General features: G+C 39.2%; 1 protein-coding gene across 5 annotated transcripts in view; it reads right to left on the bottom strand.

Annotated features, from left to right (window-relative positions):
* Positions 1-22,780, bottom strand: part of RBM33 (RNA binding motif protein 33) — a 101,409-nt gene that overhangs the window by 36,810 nt on the left and 41,819 nt on the right. For all 5 annotated transcript variants that reach the window (XM_065050456.1, XM_065050452.1, XM_065050455.1 and 2 more), the window contains exons 11-14: positions 6,024-6,183; positions 4,810-5,141; positions 3,368-3,610; positions 2,281-2,568 (exon numbers count right to left, since the gene is read on the bottom strand). In XM_065050456.1, the coding sequence (XP_064906528.1) occupies positions 2,281-2,568; positions 3,368-3,610; positions 4,810-5,141; positions 6,024-6,183 (1,023 nt within the window). The remainder of the gene's footprint in view (positions 1-2,280; positions 2,569-3,367; positions 3,611-4,809; positions 5,142-6,023; positions 6,184-22,780) is intronic.

The raw sequence follows: 22,780 nt of genomic DNA, 5'->3' as shown, positions 1-22,780 counted from the left end.
AGAGTATTCATAAATATGGTCACTGACTCTGCAGGAAGAAGGATGAAAAGTCTTAATAATTTTCCAGTTGAAGACACTTGCAAAATAACCTGCCCAATTCAGTTATGAGCAATATAGCTAGAAAAGATGACAGAACTTAACTCTTTCTCATCTCCACAGAAAGCAAAAGAACAGGACAAACTTAGTTAATTACAAGCAAAACACACAGACACAAAAAAAGGACTGGAAAACATTACAATCTGCTAAGGAGAGGAATGTAATAACCTACATTATAACAACAGTGAAGTATATGATTAAATGCTTGGAAAGGAATGTCACTAGCACAGCAATGCTGGCTGTAGAGGTGACAATGAGCAGCAGAACCGCAGCAGCACAGCTCAGAGACAACTGCTACCATCCCACAGTTCCCAGAACGGGCTGTGTGATTCGCAGCCGCTCACAAAGGAGAAGGGTTCTTGTGCCCACTTGTCCACACACTCTCCTAGTACTTCCTCAGAGTATCTACGAAGGCTTTACTTTTAATGGTTAAAATAGGAAATACTAGAGGACGATTTTTTCCAAAGCAACTTATTTTTTCATCCTGTTTTGCAAAAGTTTACATGAAATGGGTATCGAACTGTTTTCAAAGGTAGCTTTGACACAGAAGTAAAAAGAGCTTTATTTGTAAACCCAAGAATTCACATGAGTAAGGTTTGTTAGTCTTATAACTACAGGCTTGTTAGAATATGGAAAGAAGAAGATGACTGCTTCTTTTGCCCTTTTTTTTTAAAAAAATCCATTTGATTAAGAGGAGTGAAAAAATATTCACTCATTTTTCTAAACACCGCTAGAGACTGATCACAACCAGTGTCTCAATTTTCGTGTGACTAAACTACAAAGGAACTTAGAGATGTTTTGGACAGGGAGGTCTATCAGTGATTTGTTTCTAAACTTACCTTACTAACGTCCTGAAATGAGAGGCTTCTCTAAGAGGCACTGCATTTTCTGTGACTCAAGAGTATTCCAAGAGACTGAGTTGAGCAGAAGGGGATTGCATAAATCATTAAAAAGTAAAATCTAAATTTAAAACTGAAAAGCTCAAATAAGGGTTTTCTTTTATACTCCCATTGAAAAGCAAGTGCACAAGAGGTCAAACACTGCTAGTTATGGGTTTCTTTTGTGACTCATTTGTGAAAATTAGTTAGGACCTAATTCAAGAAGAAGATGAAAAGCTAATCCTGAGCAGCTTAAAGGGAAGACAGTATTATCACAATTAAAGCTCTTAACAGTTGTTGAAGAAAACCTGGCGTTTGAGACAAAATTCATGGGTCAACTAAACTATAAAGATTTACAGAATAACCTGACACTCAGAAATTATAAAAGGTGCATTTAGACATCATGTTCCTCTGGTACCTCCTGATGTTCAGGGTAACAACACCATCACTGCAGTCCTACCCTCTCTCAAACTAACAGTGCTCACGGAGTCTCCTCTAGCTTCCAGGAGGACCTGGAATGGCCATCTGTTCACACTGCATGATCCAGTGGAGCCCAAAACACTGGCATCTCATATTTTGATTGTGCACAGCACTAGCAAACAGCATCATTTTCTCCAAAATGAAAAACTTGAGAGCATCTTTTTTTTCCCCTAATGTCAATGGGCTTCATAAAAGAGATTATCTTCTTTAAGAGCAAGACGCCTCACGGACAATGCAGCTGCAACCTCCTGCGTGAGGGCTCAAGACCCTGAGGAGACTGGGCAGCCTAAAGGAAAACAGCACGAGGAAGACAGTTCTCTTAAACAGCCATTTTTTTTTTGAGCCATAAAGCATCACAGGATATAGAAGAGAAGAGGTCTGCTGGCTTAAAAAGAAGTGATTACCTCAAAAAAACCCAATCACAATCCTGGAAGACAAAAATGGACATGATGGGTTATTTCAGAGGCTGTTATCACTGACAACCTTTAGACAACCTCTGTCTTTTCATAGCAGAAATGACGGCTCCTCCTGCAAAACAGATTCACCACAGTCCTGCCAACCTTCCAGATTTTTTTCCCCTCCTAAATCAAGGGAGACTGGTTTTGCTGTCACATTAAAGAAGAAAGTGCAACTCAGAAAGAAGTCCTCTAACAGCACTAAAAACACTGGGTAAATAATACATTAAAAGTGCTTAGAGTTCACAAATCAGAGTAGAAAAGTTTTAAAAAGGTGGGAGTTTTTGTGTTTGTTATTGGGGCTTGGGGGTTTTTGTTTGGTTGTTTTTTTGTGTGGTGTTGGTTTTGATATTTTAAATAAAAAGTCTTACCTCTGTTTCAGATTTTACTTCTGGTTTTGCTTGGCCCACTGGTGTGATTGCTTTAGCTTTCATCTCAGGCCTTCCCTGTGAGTTTCCAACACCAGTTACAGACTTGTTGGCAGACATCGTGCTGGTAACGGGTTTCACCTGAGCAGCGGGGGTAGAGGTTCGCCTGTTGTTGCTCATTTCCATAGCGTGTGATGGTGCTATTGGCAACTCACGCAAGTTACTATTTCTTGGAGCAGTTGACTGTAGTTGCTGATTTGGACGCTTGACAATATTTTGTGATGGTGTATTCTGAAAAGGAGAAAATTAAATAACTGCAGACTTTCACTCCAAACCACACTAAAGTGTTTCCTGTTTCACATTTTCATGATTTAGTTAAGTTTAGGAAAACATCTTTTTGATGAGGCACAATGAAAAAAATAAAATTATGGAAATGAGAACATTTTAAACAATAGTTTTTTCTTTTTTAATTAAAGGCAAAACTGAATCTCACTTGTCTCACATATTTCTCAGAAATTGGCTTCAGTGCATGATTTATTTGCCTAGACAAAGCAATTATTCTGAACTAGTCATGTTGTCTTGAGTGCTGTTTCACACTGTTGTGCTACTCCAACCTATCGAGCAACAGAATATCCTGCACTGGAGCAAACTCACAAGACCTGAGTGGCACCATCTGAACCAGAAAGCTTATTAGCAGTAGTACAGAGATTTCAAAATGATAGACAGTGTCAGACAACTGGGCTCCCACACAGTCACAGGCTACCACAGTTTTAAAATCCTCCTAAACAAACATACCCTCCAAAAGCACTTTAGTGCCACTTCTTGAACAATTGTATCATCTATTATTGGACCCAGATAATGAAAAACATTGAAGACTGGGGGAGAAAAGAAGGGAAAGATACGTGGGCTATTTTTCGATGCAGGTTATAAAATGATCAATGCAAAAAAGGAGCGATAAACGGTGGAAGAAGGTGACAGAGCACGATGGAATAATAGGACTGCAAAACCACGCTGGTGAGTTCTGAAACCTGTACTTACATGCACGTTACCCACACAGAACTACACAATGTATGATGTATGGGGTACTTACATGCCTTGGCTTCATTGGACCCTGTCGCGGCTGACATTGCATCCTGTTGTTATTTGGCTGCTGCTGCGTGGGCTGCACGTGAGGCCTGAACTGCGGCTGGTTCATGGGCATCAAGGGCTGTGGTGGCGCTTGGAGATGATGGTGGTGTTGCTGCTGCTGGTGATGGTGTTGCTGCTGCTGCTGGTGATGATGCTGCTGAGGTTGAGGTTGTGGCTGAGGCTGTAACGGAGGATGCAAGGGACCCTTCATATGAAGAGAAAGATTATTTGGTTTTAATTTCAAGGTAATAAACTCCTGAAAAGTAGCTTCAGTCTCCCAAGTCCTCAAAACATCTGTAAGCAGCTATAGAAGAGGCTAAACCGAAAATATACTGGCTAAAAAAAAGACTAACAGAAGCTGTGCACTTAAACCTGTGTAAGTCAACAGCTGAAGTGGAAAAAGACAAATGCAAGGGTTCCTGTCCTCTGCACCCTCTTCTAATGACTCTAAACTGGTTTGATTTTTATTTCCCCTTTTGTTCATTCCTTAAACACCACCGGACTTCAGGATTTCCCCACGTTCAAAACACAGACACCATGAAAAGGTCCCACACAAAGCTCACTGAACACGCAGGGCACCCCGACACCGCCCTACACATCCACCCACGTCAAGCCGCAATTCAGCTTCGTCCCGTTCTCGGGAGGCAGGGGGCGCTCCCGCCCCGCCACTGCCCGCCCGGGCCGGGTCGTGCTCCCTCCGGAGCTGGGCTGAAGCAACGGGAGCCGGGAAACACCTCAATGCTGGAAACCGGGAGTCATAGAATCATTTCAGTTGAAAGAGACCCTCAAGATCATCGAGTCCAACGGTAACCTAACTCTAGCACTAACCCATGGCCCTAAGAACCTCATCTACGTGCCTTATAAACACCTCCAGTGACGCCCTCCTGGGCAGCCTGTACCAGTACTTCACAACCCTTTTAGGGGATAATTTTTTCCTAATATCCGATTTGAACCTTCTCTGGCACAACCTGATGTCATTTCCTCTCATCCTATCACTTGCAACTTAGTAGAAGAGACCAACCCCGTCCATGCTCCAACCTCCTTTCAGACAGTTGCAAAGAGGGAGAAGTTCTCCCCTCAGCTCCTGTTCTCCAGGCTGAACCCCCCAGGTTCCTCAGCCGCTCCCCAACAGATTTGTTCTCCAGCCCCTTCACCAGCTCTGTTCCCTTCTCTGAACTCGCTCCAGCGCCTCAAGGGCTTTCTTGTCATGAGGGGTCCAAAACTGAACACAGGATTTGAGGTGGGGCCGAGTACAATCACTTTTTGAGGCACAGCAATAAAAAGTGTTACAGGTCAATCTGCCTCACATGTGTGATCTTGGATAATTCCACTTTTGTTACATTGGTCCTATAAGCCTACAAGGCAGCACCGGGCCCCTTCAGACACCCCCTCCGTGTTCGGTACCTGCATGCTGGGCTGTGTGTGCGGGGCGAGGAAGGGCTGTCCTGGCGCCTGCAGGAACTGCTGCCGGGGAGGGATGAAGGGCCGCGGGGCGGCCGAACCCGGCTGGTTGAAGTGGAGAATCCCCACAGGACCTTGAGGCTGCATGTTGGGCCGAACCGGCCGCTCTCTGGGAAACACAGGTGGTTGTCCCTGCTGGTTAAAGGCTGGCCCAGGCTGGGTGAATGGCATCGGGTTCTGGGTAGGGACGGGATGCGCGCTGTTAAGAAGAGGGGGAGGTGGTGGTGGTGGGGGGCTCCGCTGCTCAAACAAATGATGGCTTGGAAACCTCGGATCTGTGGGAATCAGAGAAGTGATTAAACAACAACCTCCCTGGGACACAAACACGCTTTTGAAACATAAAGCTCTTATCTTGATTTGGAAAAGTGACCTGAAATTTGTAGAAAGCAAAACTGTATGGGATGTTTTAATTTTAAGGGCTACCCCCAAAGTTACGTTTTTCTCACTTCTGCTGCTTCTGTATAAATGGAATTGATGCCTGAAAGACCAGCACAAGTGATACTTTGCTGGAATTACCAATACTTTTAGAAATTCTGCTTTAATGAAATCAATGAAGGATTCCATGGATTATACTTTAAACCACACAAGAAGTCATAAAAGGTTGATACCGTTTGCTGACGAGATATTTAGCAAAGTTTTACGTACTTCGTGTGTTTAAAATGTCTATAACATATACATTGTATATTCACATATTACATATATATGGTATATACATATATCTATATATACACACACATACACTTACAGCATAGCAAACCAAAAAGCTAGTATCAGTTTAGCTAACCTTAACAGATTTTTTACAGTACACACATTGTCGTGGTTTAAAGAGTTACCAGTGGAAACCGAAAGTATGGAGAGTACTAAGTATCTAAAATGTAACAAATTACAACAACTTTATTGCAACAATCACTTGGATATTAATTTTATCTGTATAACATTCAGACAGACAGTAGTTACAAATGGAGACATACAATTACACCAAAAAAGTAAAAAGATACCAGAACACATTTTTGGTGTGTAGTAGTCTGGCGACATCAAACAGGAACCTCCAACTGCCAGGTTCTTCCGAACACTTCAGGTTATATGACACACACTTACACTGCACAGCCACTTACATGAAATGTATTTTATATGTTAGTGTCAATGGAAATGTTTACCTGCGAGGAAGAAAGGATCTCTGTCCTGAGGAGGAGGAGGAGGGAGCGGTGGTGGAGGAGGCGGGGGCCCTCTCCACTGGTCCTGGATTGGCAGCCTTGGGGCTTGGGAGAAGTTGGCAGGAACTGGTCCAGGCGCATGCTGCTGGAAGTCTGGAGGGCCCTATTTAATAAGACAGAACCAAGATTAAGACTACCATGCAGGAATTTATCTACTGCCTGCTATAACTTTTTTCTCTTAAAAATACAATTGCTTTATGAGTTATCTCCTATCATCTGTGCAAAATGACAGCCCTTACTGAGTCATTCTTTCACAATGGAAGAGCCATTAAACCCCAGTACAGTATCTTGAAATGAATTCACAGTGTTTTATTAATCACTAGCACCACAGGAATGCCACTTCTTCTCAAGCTTATTGAAATCCATGCAATTATTGACCTTCTTTCCCATTAATCCACAAAAATCTGAATGTCTACTTTAGAAGACATTCCTGACATTTATCCTCTTAAACTGTGCTATTCTTCACCAGCAATTTAGTACAATTTAAGCTAGAGAACTGAAGCAGCTTTACTTAAAAAGGGAGGGGGAAGGACAATTTGTAGCATCCAGAAAATTAAAGAAATCATCTTTCATAAAGAAATAACAGGAGAGAAACACTTCTGTCCATTTGCAGTTCAGCATCTGATGCATGAATGTAAAATTCTCTTTCCTCCAATAAGTTTTATTTTTTCAAATGCAAGGTGAGCCTTTATACATTGCAGAAAGCAGGATGTTAATCCAGAAGCCAACCTATGCAGAAGATACATTTATGTAATTCACACTATCACTTTTTACTTTTATATCGAAAGTTGACAAAATACATTGGCAACCTCTGATAAACACAAGCAGCTTTGTTTCACATAAATCATTATATTCACAAGCATTTCCTTATGTGTAAATCAACTAAGTAATTAAAATAATCTATAAACATCCTTGTTTTCCTCTTTATATGGATTCTGAAATCAGCAGCGGCATCTCTTCTGTCTACATTTGATGCTCACCTTAAATCTTAAAACTTGCCATTGCTGAAGACAAGCTTTTCAGAACAGATTTCAGACCAAACACTCCCTACTAGACTGAAACATGGTCATCAGCAAAGGACCGAACGGCTAAGTTGCAGTCGCTTATCATTGATCTACCGAGCTGCCCCCACCAACAGTACACACAGTCTCACTCTGTCCTATTTGTACTGCAAAAAGACTAGCATTTCAGGAAAATAATTTCTCACACAGCAAAAATGGGTATTTGCCCTGGAAACTGAAATCTACTCCTTACTTGAAGACAAATCTGCTTCACGCCCTTCTACCAGCACAACACAACTGGCACTGGCAAGGCCCAAACAAGTAAATAAGAAGCACTGAGACTTGAAGCCATTAGGAAATCCATGTCTTTCTTCAAAATGCCTGAACAGGAATATGTGAGATATTAAGACCTCTTGTTTGGAAGTGAGACCGTGACTACTTATTTTCTATCATTATACAGCCATCAACTCTAAATACTTCCTCATCCCTAGAAATTAAAGGGTCTATATTCCATCGTCTGTGCTCCTAGTCAGCCAGTCTCTTGTGGCTATTTCATTTAGTGGAAAGACATTATAATAAACTCAAGCATGACAGTCCTCATAACGTACATACTGTTTGTAGGAGGAGCTGCTATGCTTCTGCAAGTGAACAGTTACCAATACAAAATATTCTTGCCACCTCAGAACAGACTAACACCTTTGAATTTTATGGCCTGTCTGCAAATAACAGCAGTCAGAGGAAGAGGGAGCTATTTGGGATGGAGAAAAGTGATGTTTATTTGTCCCATCAGAGTCTGTTCAGGTTTAGCTGAATAAAGCTGTTTAAATGCATTGGTGTTGAGGATAATGCTGGCTGCCTGCCAAAAGAACAACTGAACACAAACCTTGAGGGTCCTGACCCTTCGCTCCCCAAATGCAGCTCCACCATCACCCCATGTAGGAGCTGCCAGAGGTACTTTCAAACTGAGGTTAAACGCAATCCCTCATCATGGAAGCCTTGGTGATAAAAGCCTGTTTCTCAAAGCACTGCTCTTACAGCCATCTCAGGGAACACACAGCAAGCTGCACAGCCTCAAGGGAGGCACCCAGCAAAGCAACTGATACTTAGCTATTTATTTATTAGTTTATCCCTGGATAATGCATAAAGTCATTGCAACAGAGCCAGGGGAGAAACCACCTTTTGTCAAACTGCCCTGATGATCTGATTTTTATCTTCCATCTTATTTACAGCACATAGCCACATAAGCATAGCACACTTAGAGAGACAAAGCGGCCTCAACAGATAACCAGCTCTTCCCTGGTTTTGGAGAGCTTTACTCAGAAGCTCTGAGATTCTCCCAGAATTCTCCAGACACAATATATGCCTATGTATATCTTAGTTATTTCTAAAATAGCCAGTGAAAAATAAAGTATATGAAAACTTACTGAAACCTTGGTTAATAAAGCCAAGCATCACATATTTGCTGCTTGAGCTGAAGAACTGGCAGCAGTAACAATCTGGCTGGGTTTGTTTCCAAGAACCAAATGGCACTACAGTGGCTACAGTCCCCTCTACCTGCTTTTTCCAAACTCAGTGTATTCTGCCCTGGTCGAGGTAGCAGATCCTTATCAGTCTCCCTCCTCATTCCCAAACTTCAGTTGTAGTCCTAGGCTACAAAATAAGCAGGTTTCTTTGCTCCTGTTCCCCAGATCTGTAACCTGGTCTTAAGCACCTTCTGTCTCCAGTTAGCCTCACTCTTCTCCTGGTCTTGCTTGCTCTTCAGATCCATCCTCTCATCCCCACCACATCTTCTAGTCTGCCTGTTGGTTCCTAATCACACAGTATCACAGTATGTTTGGGATTGGAAGGGAGCTCAAAAGGTCATCTAGTCCAATCCCCCTGCTGGAGCAGGAACGCCTAGGTGAGGTTACACAGGAACATGTCCAGGTGGGTTTTGAATGTCTCCAGAGAAGGAGACTCCACAACCTCCCTGGGCAGCCTGTTCCAGTGTCTGTCACCCTCACTGAAAAGAAGTTTTTTCTCAAATTTAAGTGGAACCTCTTGTGTTCCAGCTTGATCCCATTACCCCTTGTCCTATCATTGTTTGCCACCGAGAAGAGCCTGGCTCCATCCTCATGGCACTCACCCTTTATTTATTTATAAACATTAATGAGGTCCCCCCTTAGTCTCCTCTTCTCCAAACTAAAGAGCCCCAGCTCCCTCAGCCTTTCCTCACACGGGAGATGCTCCACTCCCTTAATCATCTTTGTTGCCCTACGCTGGACCCTCTCCAGCAGTTCCCTGTCCTTCTTGAACTGAGGGGCCCAGAACTGGACACAATATTCCAGATGTGGTCTCACCAGGGTGGAGTAGAGGGGAAGGAGGACCCCTCTCGATCTACTGACCACCCCCCTTGTAATACAATCCCAGCTCCCTGACTCCAAGCTCGTGGTCCTGTCCTGTGGCTGCCGCCCAGCAGCTCCATTTACCCCACCCAGCCCCTGCTTTTTTGTCTCTGCTCAGTACAGGCAATTGTCCTTCTTTTTCCTGCCAGGGGGGGAGAGGTAAATGAGCATTTGAAAGAGATCCTCTACTTGTATTTTAAATAAACATCTCTTCATACCAGCTCTCCCTCTCCTGCCAACCCACACCCTTGTTTCTGTGCCCAACTCTACCTCATCCCAAAGGAGCCCTGAATTGCAAATGCATGGGAAGTCCTGTTGAATTTCACACAGCTCTTACACACTGAAACATCCTCAGTGCAGCCAAACTCCATTTTCTTCCTTGAAAAATTGAGCAGCAATAAAATATTCCTAAATAGCTCACTTGGGCATAATAATGTTTTTCCACCTTTTCAAGCTCAGAATGAAAGTATTTGGAAAATTTCAACGAAAGTGATTCAAACTGAGGCAGGCAACCGGCACAACATCTTGGTTTGAATCATAGAGGGCTGGAAGTTCTACATAGTTTGAGAGCAGCTTTATATTTCCCATAATAAGGGAAGGAAATGAGCTTTAGTTCAGTTTTAGAACTCAGTATTACAAAGTTATTTGAGACCTAAGGAAGGCCACACTTTAAAAACAATTAGATTATAGTTTGTTTACAAAAAAATCACAGAAACCAATAACTAGCAAGATATTTTACTGTTAAAAATATAAGCAACACTGATTTCAAGCTCCCTTCAGTATCAAAGGTGCCCATCTGACTTAAGAAGCAAATATTTACTGTATTCTAAATACCTTCAATGATTTTAAATTTGTTATCCAAAACCAGCTATTGAAAAATCCCCCAAAATGCCCACCAAGATACACTGAAAAAATGGCTTCTTTTTTCTCTGGTTTTATTAGTGGTATATTTCATATGATTTATACCCCCCAACACAAATTTGTATTGAAATATTTCCGAAACAGACCAAAACAATGACCCTTCCTACCAGAGCACTTACTCCACGTACAATGCAACAGAGGGTTGGGTTTTTTCAAACCTAAAAGTTTCAAAAATTGCAGAACTACTGAATTACAGCTGATCCAAACCACAGCACAATAAAGCTGCAAGCTATACAGACAACTGAATATTGTTTAGAAACACCGATCTATTTGGATCGCTGAACAGCTTTAACTTTGTGTATGTGACATTTTGAAGAGCTACTAAAATATGACTGATCACATTTCTTGGATGATAACCAAAGGCCAATCATGAAAAATTAATTGCAAAGACATTTGTTATTTGCCAAAACCAGAATTACCAATATTAGTATAATCAAATTAGTTTGATTCTTTTCCTTCTAACATATGTGAAAAAGACTGACCTCCACTATTTTTTTCCTAAACCAGCTTTGCTTCTACCATCCCTAAAGAGTGAAATAAAATTCTCCCCTAAATACCAATAATAGGGGGAGGGGGGGGACTTGTATTTTCATAGTTTACATTGCTGAGATTTTTCTTCTGAAAAAAACTCCAGGACAATTCCAATGAGAATTTGATTGTGTGATGGATTAGTGTCATATACTACATGTGAAACTAAAACTCTCCAGTTCAGCCAGAGCTGCTACTTCCAGATACAAACAAACTTCTTTTTTTAATAAGGGAACACATGAACTATCGTGAGTATTTTTCCAAGTTATGAGGTGTTTATCTATTGTTCTGAAATATCATTACATTTTTATTAATTTTTTAAATGTTATAGGAATACACTAAAATTACAACTACAGCTTTTACTTATGCCAAATTCTAATTGTCCTAAAAATACTACAAATTTATATAATAGTTCTCTATTAGATAAAGTTTTTATGGGTTTTGTTTTCAGGGGTTTTTTTTGCTTAACAGTAGTTACACTATAATTCTAGGAGTGGATTATTTTACCATTATTGTTAAACTCTACATTCAGCAAACATTTGCTGCTAATAACCCCCAAGTGCCCTCTGCTATTCTGTAGAAAAGACCACGCAGAACTATTTAACTTCTAAAATTAATGGTGCAAAAGCCAGTTTCCATAATGGTCTATTTTGATAAAATAAACATACTGTAACACAGATGCATAATAAATCTTTATATGCACAGTAGTTACTCCCATTTTTCATGGTTTTGCTATCCAGACAGTTTCAAATTACAACCAACTATTCAGTGCACACATCAACTAAGACTCCCTATTTTAACTATTACTTCACTGTTATTATACCTTTTAGGAAACCTCCCTACTTTACAAACCTCACATTCTTCCTACCACCTATTTTCAAGATAACAAGTTTCAACCTAACAAAGGAGAGAACTGCAAATTCATATGATCAGCTAAGGCTGCAAAGTTCTACCTTTCAGTCCAATATTGGGGTCAGCTCTGACACTGGGGAACGTACAAAATATTTATGTGTCTTCCCAGCAAGATCCCACAAGGCTGGATCACATTTCACATAGACAATGGTTCCAAAGATTGAGTTACCAAATGTCTGCATGAGAAAGATCCAGCAGAGCACATACATTAAGTTTTGAAGGAGGTGTCTTGTAATTGTTATTATATAGTATCATTATTATTTAGTATCATTAATACTGATTATTTAGTATTATTACAAGATTGAGTACATAGAAGTGCACTAAATTGCAAGGAAGACTCCTAAGATGGAGTTTTCAGCTAGATTTAAAGCCAGCTGTACAGAGAGCACAAGACTTGAAGCAGACGGACACATCGGGCCACAGCCTGGCCTTGGGTCCTCAACCAACACGTCCCCTTCACAAAACCGCAGTCACTTCAGCACCACTGTCCCCTCAAATCCACTCCCCACAACCTGGGCATCAATAAGTAATTCAAAGACCTGAGAAACTGTCATTCTGGAAAGCTGAAGGCTTTCTCAGCCAGGCTTTCGGGGCTGCAAGGGGACATAGCTCTGGCTGTTCTTCCTCTTCTTGTGGACACCAAAACATGGCCATGCCTGAACATGGAAAGCAAGGCACTGAACATCAAGATTTTTCTTAAACTACCAAAGAAAGCAATTTTTAGTCTGTCCCTTTTCCTGATTTTAAGGAGTGTCTTGGACTCTATGATTTCTTTTATCCTTGTGCAATTTTACTTTGAAAAGTCTTCCATATCATCCTTCTATGAATACAGGAACTGAGGTCTAGAAGGAAAGTGCACTGGAAACAGGGCTCTGTGTGGATTTCCAGAGACCACAAATCACGGGCATTTTAGAGATATTTCAAAGAAGAAGATAACCACATACTGAAGTGCTACTGACAGGTATTTTATTGTCTTGAATCTTTAATTTTGTGAAGTTTACTCTGACAAAAAGAAAAAATATCTACCTCTTCCTCCCCCACACACTATAATTTACAGCGCCTCAGACTGACATTTCTATACAATTCCGCATGTCTGCAGGTTGTACAATTTCCCCTTTTACTAACTTCCATTATTCAATATAGCTAAGGCATAACTTACACCTTATCAATCACTTCTGGAAAAAAAGAAATGCAACGCCAACTTGTGTCTACAATTCATTAGTGTTGTGAATAGCTCATTGAACATGACTTTCACACACTGAGGCAATCCCACCTTCTGAAAGAACACGAGATAAGGTTACTTTAATCCTTTCAAAGAACTGCACTATTTGCCTTCCTTTTATCCCTTTAAATATCCTTCCTAGTTAAGAAATTAACATTCTCTCTCATACAATTCTTACACAAATTGTACTTTTACTTTTCTGCATCTCTTGTTAATTACATGATGTTATCTCCAATAATCTATTCATGAAGCACAGATAACTTTGGTTACCAATAAAAGGGAAAACTTAGCATAAATTGCTTAGCACAAAGTTAATCTTATAAAGCAAGGAATAAAGAGGATCTAACAGCTATTATATGACTTATCAGCTTCTCTAAAGGGTCACTCTACTTTTTTTTCATGAGACTAATTAAATACCTTAACAATGTCATTGAAACTTCATGAATCTTTCAGTAAAATAGACCCTGCCTCTACAACATGTTTTCATTTATTAATCTCACTTAAAATGCAAAGAGCTAGGAGAACCCCATTGACAGTTAAGTAGGGCCACTCAGTTAATTCTTCTTATATGGTTTAAATGCAAAGAATAATGACCACTATAACCTATGACAATTAAAACTATAGCCATCTGTCACAAGATGTTAATCCTCTTATTTCAGCAGCTACCAGACTTTTTGAAAAGCTTTCCCAAAATGCCTGCATTCCAGTGCAAGGCACTGACTTTCCATCCTCTTGTGTAAGAAGCCCTGCTTCATATATCTTGGATGCGGTTCAAAAATTTTCAAGTAGAAATATGTACATCCTACAAACCATGGCTCTTCACATTGAAGTTTCACAGTATTCTCATTTACTGCATACAGAAATGGAATGATTTACTGAAATTTTATAATAAAACAGTTTGGTATTTCCTTAAATATGGTTTAAATGACTCATTAGTGTACCTGTGATGTCTATGATGACCACATAATTCCATCAAGGTGAACTAAAACCTAGCAAGCACCATGATTTTCCCAACTGATTTATTAACAGTATTACAAGTGACTCTATATAAAAAATCATGACTTAAAATACATATGAATCAAGAACAAAAAAAAATTAAAGTTCAGAGCAATAAGAAAGCTCAATACAATGAATGTAAGCTACATCAGTCCTTTCAAAGCTTATGGAATCTATTTGCTGAGCAGAAAACACAAGGAGACTGCAACTGCTGGTTCAAGTATGTGGTGTACACAGATCCTTCTACTACAGGCAGATTGAGTCTGAGAATGAGTTGATGCTTTCCTCAACTGAGCCAAAAGTAGTTTTTGATATTAAAATGTTCCACATAAGGTGGACAAGCTTCTCTTTGTCCAAGAGATAAGAAAGTGTGTTGGGACCTTCGGGTACAAGTCCAGGTGATCTGAAAGAGAAATCACCAATGCTCGATTTCACTGTTTAAGGGCCTCAAAAGGAATTCAGCCATCATGGAAAAACAGTACATGCAAGGAGAGAAAGGCATGGAATCCCTTGTTATTTAAGACAACTTGAGATCAAACAGTGATACACAAGTGATACAGAAAAAGAAGGCTACTCCCAGCACTCTAAGACAATCCCAAACAGTTCAGGAATCTAAAGCTAAAAATTAGATCCACCGTATACTAAAAGTATCCCTTTCCAGCAAGTTTCAGGACATCCCTCCTAATACATCAAGCAGGGATGTATTCATTTTGCAAACGGAGATAAAAAACGCAACTTCAGTGTGTTTCTGTAAGAGAAGCAACAAGGCAAACTGGCCTATGAGCAACCAGTTTTACACAGGCGGATTCATTCACAGATGCTTGGACCTCCATCTGCTTGACCATCAAGCTACATATATGAGAAAAGGAAAACCTGCAGGACAAGTAGTCCCATTCAAGAACCGTTCTCAGAAAACACTCCTAAATTAAATACAGGCATAGGAAAGATATTAACTAAATCCGAATTCTGGTTTTCAATTGGTACCAGTGCCAATCTGCAGAAAAACCGTGTTCCCATCTGATTTGTATGGCTGAAGGAACAGCATTTCCAGCAAGGAGAGACAGGCCATAATGAGAATTAGTGTGATAGACAAGTTGCGCAGCCTGAAGAGTAAACCTAAACCTCTCAGATTGGAGCAAAAATCTAAGTAATTTCTTAAACAGGTGTTTTAAATTAATTAACTCGGAAGATTCAGTTTCACTTTAGCTTGTGAAATCCTCTTCAGCGGTGTGGTGTAGAAGAGCATGAGATCATTTTTGTTTAGTGCCCTCTAACTTTTTAAGATCAAGTACAATACAGAAATATCCAGAAGAAATTGGAGAAAAGGCGTGTGTAAAAAATAGCGGCCCAAAAGTTGTGGACCTCCTCTGCTTTCAGAGCTATTGAGATAAAACATACAACAAAATACATACTTTATCCTTGGGCTTACCAGAGACAAATATTATTACAGTGTTTATTGACCTAGTGTATCTTGGTGATCTGCAAGTCACTGTTCATTAGAAAAACCCCTGAGGTCAGAACTCAACTGCATCATAAATATCAAATTCAGGATTTCTACATTGCACTCCAAGCTTGAAGGTATAGTTATAGTTGATTTAAAAATGAAACGACAACCTCAAAGACAGATGCATGTGACCTGGGGATGACGCTTCTCCCTTCAGCAAAAGAAATGCTCAAGATTGGTACAAAAAAGCCAAGCAGCAGTCAGCTTTATAGACGACAAATATTAGAATTGCTGCTAACTTGGACTTTGATCTATATTATAAGATGACATTCCAGACCTGACTATCTAGTAGTCAAATTCCTTGATTCTTGATTTTTAATTCTGTAAATAAATCTAATTTCAAAGATGTTTTACACATCTCTGACCTTGCAAATGTTTTGATACAAGAAGTTTATATATCCAGAGCTCCCACCCATGTGACTACAGATACTACTCACATGTTGCATATAAAGGCCTAAACACCCTTCCTTTTTGGGTATCCTAGAGTCAACCCACAGTATTCCTCTAAATTAACTCATTTTACTATAAAGAGTCCTACAACTTACTGTTTCACAATTTATGAAGCATTTTTTTCTTCCACATTCTGAATAAATGGCAAGAAATTAAGGTGTGGAAGGTGAATAAATACCAGTTTATAGATCTATTTTTTCAGATTTTTTTTGTTTTTATTGGAATAACACAAATGTATTGAATTATCTTTTAAAAGGACATCATCTCAGCTCAGTGAAAATATCGTAAGAGAACTACACTATCATCTAGGACTTTATAATGTTATAACCAAATCTATTTTAGTTCTCCATTCAGTGTTTAAACATTAGCCTTACTGCACTGTAATAAGAAGGCAACTGCATGTTTTACTAGGATTTGAGTCTTGACTTCTGCAAAATCTCTCTTTAACAATGCCTAATTAATGACTATGTAACTATATGTATAATAGTTTTTCCTCTTTGCCTCAGTAAAAATTTATGCTTTGCTCACGAGGCTTAAAAAAGTTCAAACTTCATTCATAGAAACACCTACAAATCACAGCATGTATGTGTGTGTGTGTGTATATATATATATATATGTATATATAAAACAATAAATATCTATACCATAACTTTACTGTGAGGGTGACTGAGCACTGGGCCAGGTTGCCCAATGAGGCTGGGAAGTCTCCATCCTTGGACATACTCAAAACCAGACTGGACACAGCCCTGGGCAACCTGCTCTAGGTGGCCCTGTTTGAGCAGGTGGTGGGACCAGATAACCTCTAAAGGTCCCTGCCAACCTCAACCATTCTATCATTCTGTACATTCAGGTACTAAATAAAGCTGAGACTCAAGAAAATCATCATTAACACCAGGAAAAAAAAAATATATCTACAACTCTGTTTCTTTGGCAGTGTTAAATAGCAATTACTTAACAAAGAGGTAAATGACAATAACTATGAAATACAAATGCACAAGTTTTCTGTTTGATTTTAATATCTACAGAGCATGTGCATACTGGAGCTCACACAAGTTAAAGGGTTACTGCATTTAGAAACCATGTATTTCTTTCTTATTTAATAGCTGTTACCATCATGTTCAGCTGCTGCTGCTCCTCCTGCAGATGGGAATTCATTGATATGATTAAATTTGATGGTATGATAATGTATGGTAATCGTGATTAATCAGAAGCCCACTAGCAAATGGAGGATGTTGGGTATTATGTCACCTGCATTTTAAACTGCATTCCCTCTATGCCAGCCTGACAATATTTGACAGCTGGAGGGGTCTCATGCTGCATCTGCTTGCTACTACTTATAGATCTGATAAGAGAAAGTGCCCATCGTTCCTTCACTGTCTTAAGTGCTGTAATTATAGGGCTTTACAGTCAAGTTGTGAAAACAGTAAGTGTTAAAAAAGAAAGCTTTTTGCTAGCTGCTGAACAAGCTCTGTCTCACATCTGCAAGGGATATAATCTGCAAGAAATGTAATTTAATGCAGCAGTCTCATTCAAACATGATTTGCATGAAATGCTGTGTAAAGCGCTATCCAAGAAATGTCAATCAACACCACCTGATACCACGTATCCTGTTAAATGAAAACAAAATGCTTTCTACACTACCTGTGATCTGCCACTGTTACACAGTAATAGAGTGAAAATTTCATTTACTGTTGCTCATTATAGTAAAGCCATAGCTAAAGCAAAATAATTGTGAGGAAGTAGGAGAATCGTTTTCACAAGCGGCTTTTTATTTCCATTAACAGTTTGTCTGCTACATACTGTTGCAAACATGTACTAGTTAACTAGTTACTAAATACCATTACTTAAAAAATATCAGTTTTAGATGACTGACTGTACTCAGATGCAGGACTGTTCAAACTGTCTTAACTGTGAATACAGGAGAATGAGCCATGATAAAAACGCTTATTCACATGTAGTAACTCACGATCAAATCTGAAATGATGGAAAAAAAACTGTACTCCCTATTTACATTTCCCACAGCAAACACTATTGCAAAGTTTTGCTTTCAAAAGCACTGCAAATTTATGCTTCTATATACTGGAAGACATGTTTACATAAAGGCAGTAACATCCACTAAATCAACCCAAGTTTGCTAAAATGGTGTTGCATGTTGATCCAAGTCAGCCCAAAGATCAGTTGGGGAAAAAGAAGTAAATTGTATTCTAATGTACCTTTTATAATAAGTTTGAATAGCCCTTATAATACATTGCTTGTCTGAAAAAAAAAAACATTTCAAGCAAGTGGCAATGAAGGACAGTAGCCTTTGTTTTGAACAATGACTGGTCACCTGTTTAAAAATCTCTCACAGATTAAAGCATAAAGAAGTGTTTAAAAAACATGGTTTTGATTACAACAACACTTGAAAGCTCAGAATTCAAATTTAGAGTTTTGAGAAATGGTGAGAGAACTGAATCAAAACTAATGAACTGCCTTTCACGCTATCCACTTAAGACAACACCCGATGTCCTGGAGATCAAGTGGAAACGTGCTGAATGAGAATATGAAGAAAGTTTACTAAAGCTTTTGCAGTTTAAGGAAAAAAAAAATCAAATATTCTTTGGGATAAAGACGATACGAAAAGAAATTTGTAAAATAAGTTCCAAAACCAAATCATGTCAAAACGCCTGGGAACTGAAATGACATGCGATGCAGAATATTCACAAGGGCCTGATGACAAGTCACTCTACTAAAGCCTTATTTTTATACTGAATAAAACATAATTTATGTTATACAATTGAAATTTTTCAGACTTGAATTCACCAGTCATCTGAAAGGCACTCAGTGCACCAACTAAGGTCTCCTCTCAAAAGAGAAAATCTTTGTGCGTTAAAAAATATCAAAGCCTTCCTGGCACTAATTAGGCAGACATTAGTGCTTGCTTCATCTTCATGCCACTTCAGAGTATTCCTTACACTTGAGCTTTGAAACTCAAGTTGACCAAAGTTAATAAAATGTGTCTGTGGGATGGACACCTGCCCAGCTCGCACCACACTCAGGGTGTCAGGTTAAGGACAGCAGCTGAATCGGAATTTATCCCAATTTCCTGAAAATTCTCCTGGCAAAAGGCCTCTGGCTGTGGGAACCAGCTCTGCCCTCTCTGCAGTGGTTTCAGAGGATCCAGGTGGGGATGGAGGGAATGGTCGGAATGTCCTCTGATGTAAGGAACTCCTCTCTTCCACCTTGAGCAGTGTGAGGCAGGTTCTCCCCACCTTCCTCTTCACTCCACATGCCCCAGTCCAACCCCAAATTTGGATGCTACGGATAGCTCACCATTTCTGGCTGAAGAGTGTTGACCATGAGGACACCTTCCCTCTGCCATCCTATCCCAAAGTGAGCATGACACTCACTCCACTTTTATATGTCCTTAAAAACCGCGCACAAATGTGCCACACAGGAGTATCACTTCAGTGTTCTTTAAGTTAAAGAAATTATGTTTGAAGCAAAAAGTCTTTACAATTTTTTCTTCAGGCAAACACTGAAGTATTTCAAACAAAGAGCTGCTGGACTTACATAAGGGATGGAAAGATCTGGACCACCAACTCAGCTCATTGTTTCATATTAAGTAATGATGTGGGCTCTATAACAGTCAGTTAGCAGCAGCAGCATTTAGAAACACCTCTTCTATTTTCTATTTAATTTCTTCTTCCCATGTGTTAGTCCATCGTTCTTCACAGAACACGGGGGTTGAAAGATAAATTAGCCCAGATAATAAACACTGGAGGACAGGAACCACAATGGTCCCTTTTGCATAACAAGAAAAACTGCAGGCTCTGTATCTGCATTGGGGCAACCACAAGAATGAATATTTTGGTCAAAAAACACATGAACATTTCAGAAGACCCATACAACTAGTCTATGAATTAAGTCTTCTGTCACCTTCCTTCAGTCCCCAAGGTAGAATGTTTTGTGTGAAATACCAGCTGTGACACTGAGACAGGAACTCGGAAAAAGGCATCCTAAGCACTTTAAAGAAAAGGCAGATGACAAAGCAAGATCTTCAGAAGGACTCTGCCAAAGAGGTTAGCTCAACCTGTTCTTTGAAGAGCTTAAAGAAACCAGGCAGTTGGCTCTTGCACAGTCCCAGGTTAATTCAAATACCTGGAAAAAATATTCTCACTGACTACACTTGAAGACTGGATTACTATCACTACAGTCACCTGCGCAATTCAGACAAGCACAGAAGCCTCTGCAGAACTCATGTCTTTAACTCCCAGCTACCACAAGTTCACCACATTCCTCAGCTGCAACATGCCCCAGATCCACCATTTATTCAGTGCTAACCAGCTGGTTATAGCTCTCAATCATCACTCACACTAAGTCACCTTGAATGCTTACAGAGTGAGACAACTTCCTTGTCTGATACAAGATTACTGTAAATGTTAAAATAACTCCAAGTACAGAACACAGATTCATTCCACTACGTCCTTTCTAGCACTTCCTCTCTAAACATTTCTGGAGTTAAGCTTTAAGTAAGAAATAATTGAACAATGAGCCCTGGCCTGAAATATTAAAACGTAGATTCTAGGTTAAGTGAACTTAATCAGTCGCAACTCCAAGCAGGTTCAATCCTGATCAATGTTACCCTGGTTTACTACTACATTATTTCTTGTCATTTAGAATTCACACCAATATGCTAAGATGCTCATTATAACTTTGTTCAACTCTTCAATTACGTCCTTCTACAGAAGGTTGTGAGAATTAACTATTACATGCTTACAAGTAACTACATTAGCCTTAAATTACAAACACCTGGTTTCCAATGGATTTATGACTTGCAACTGATTATCTCTGATTGAAGCTCTTCCCGTGTTCAGAGCACACACAGGCTCTCTGTGCTGAGAGATTTCCCTCCTAGATAAGAAAGGAACTCAGAGATAATAGTTCCTTCAGTCTGGGCATCGGACAATTTTAGGTCTCTTCCTTGCAAGAATGTCATTACCTTTAATGTTTCCACCTCTGTCACGTTCAATCAAAATAAACCATCCAGTTCAAAGTCAAACAGGAAAGCAAGCTACGAATATTTACTTCTAACCCACAGTTTTTTAGAAACAAAGCAATCAGAAAAATCAGTTGACTAACATCTTTTGATTAGGCAATTCTATAAACAAGAGCAAATTCAAGTTATTACATATCCAGAGATTCTTTCGACAATGAGGAAAAGGATGAATGAACTATACTCTGAAATACTACTTTGATCTTTTTCAAATGGCCTGTCAAAGTTGTCTAACCATTGCTATAAGTCAACATTTATACATAAACAAGTGAATTATAATGGCACAAAGGCATTTGACAGGTAACAGAGCAAAAAAGGTAGTTCTGCAAGATAAAACGTTCAAGCCAGAAAGTAAATTTAACTTCAGCTCACAGCTAACATACTACATTCAATAAAACAAACACGAGGTATGTACACAGTGACACTTAATTCCTAATCCTAATATGACTGATAACCTATGCAAAATTTATGAAGTACTTCATAAGGGAAGTCCACATTATACCCATTTTATAACTCAGTGAGTCACAGAAAGATTAAGTAACTTTCTCAGGGTCATACAGCAGGTTACCAGCCAAAGCAGAAGAAGAAACAAATAAAAGAAGAAGAAAAATAAAAGCCAAAAAACCCCACACTCGGGGCTACCAACTCAAAGTACTGGATCTGGTTAGTTAAGACATCCCTCTTCCTCTTTATGAAAAATAATTACACTGACTTTTTGCGAGGGCATTGCTTACATAAAAAGGCAGCAAGCAGTCAAGTGTTTTCCTTCAGGCAAAAGGAGCAGGAGTCTTACCAAAAATGTTCCATCTATTTTATTACATTTTAAAATAACTGTTGCATACAAGATTAGCTGGGTTTGCAGTACTTCTCAACTTGCAAAACCAAAAATGAACAGAATTAAAATCTAATTTCACAGTCAATTTAAAAAAATTAATTTCCAATTTTTCTACACTGATGTAAACACACTTCAAAGATGTCAATTACAATGCCTTTACAGATACTCCTTGTCCTCCAATTTCTTTTCCATCCCAAATTATGTTTATTGGCAAAGCAACATAGTCTTGAAGGAAAATAAATGCAAGGTACTTGTTTTCATCAAAAAAAAAACCCAATTACTTTTGAAATGTCAAAAAGGTCGCCACATGATACTGAAGGCTGTTGAAAACTATTCCCCTCTGCAAACTGCTGTACTTTTTAATAGAAAAATATCACCAGTTAAATTGTTGATGAAGTTACGTGACAGGAATTTACTTTATAAAACTCCAGTTTTATTTCTTAAACCTTTCTATACTTCACAGAGGAAACATGGCAATTTAAAAGCTCGAGTTACTGTAAAAAATATGGACATCACACAAGCAGCTATGCACATGGCAGCCTAAAGTCACAGCATGTTTCTGAAATCTGCTTCTTTCAAATACATCTGATCTCTCTGCAAGTAATTTACTGCATTGTACTACACGCATGTTCACAAACATGTACTTTCCTCCTTCAATACTACAAACATTAACAGAAGGTAATTTCTGTTTGGTTTATATATTTGAGAAATACAACATACGGGTCCTTGTTTGAAAATATTTAAGGCCACAATGAATGAACTATTTTTTCTTTTGCTTATTATTATTTGCAAACCACCTGAACTATACATTTAGGGCAACAAAATTGTGAAATTATGAGAAAAGCTCCACCAGTATGCACTCTTAGCCATTCACAGAACTAAAGAAATTATCAACTGAAATTAGTCTAGTGA

This window comes from Columba livia, chromosome 2 (assembly GCF_036013475.1).
Source record: "Columba livia isolate bColLiv1 breed racing homer chromosome 2, bColLiv1.pat.W.v2, whole genome shotgun sequence".
In the NCBI taxonomy this organism is placed as follows: domain Eukaryota; kingdom Metazoa; phylum Chordata; class Aves; order Columbiformes; family Columbidae; genus Columba; species Columba livia.
Note: the sequence above shows the minus strand (reverse complement) of the source record. Positions and strands in the feature narration are given on the sequence as shown.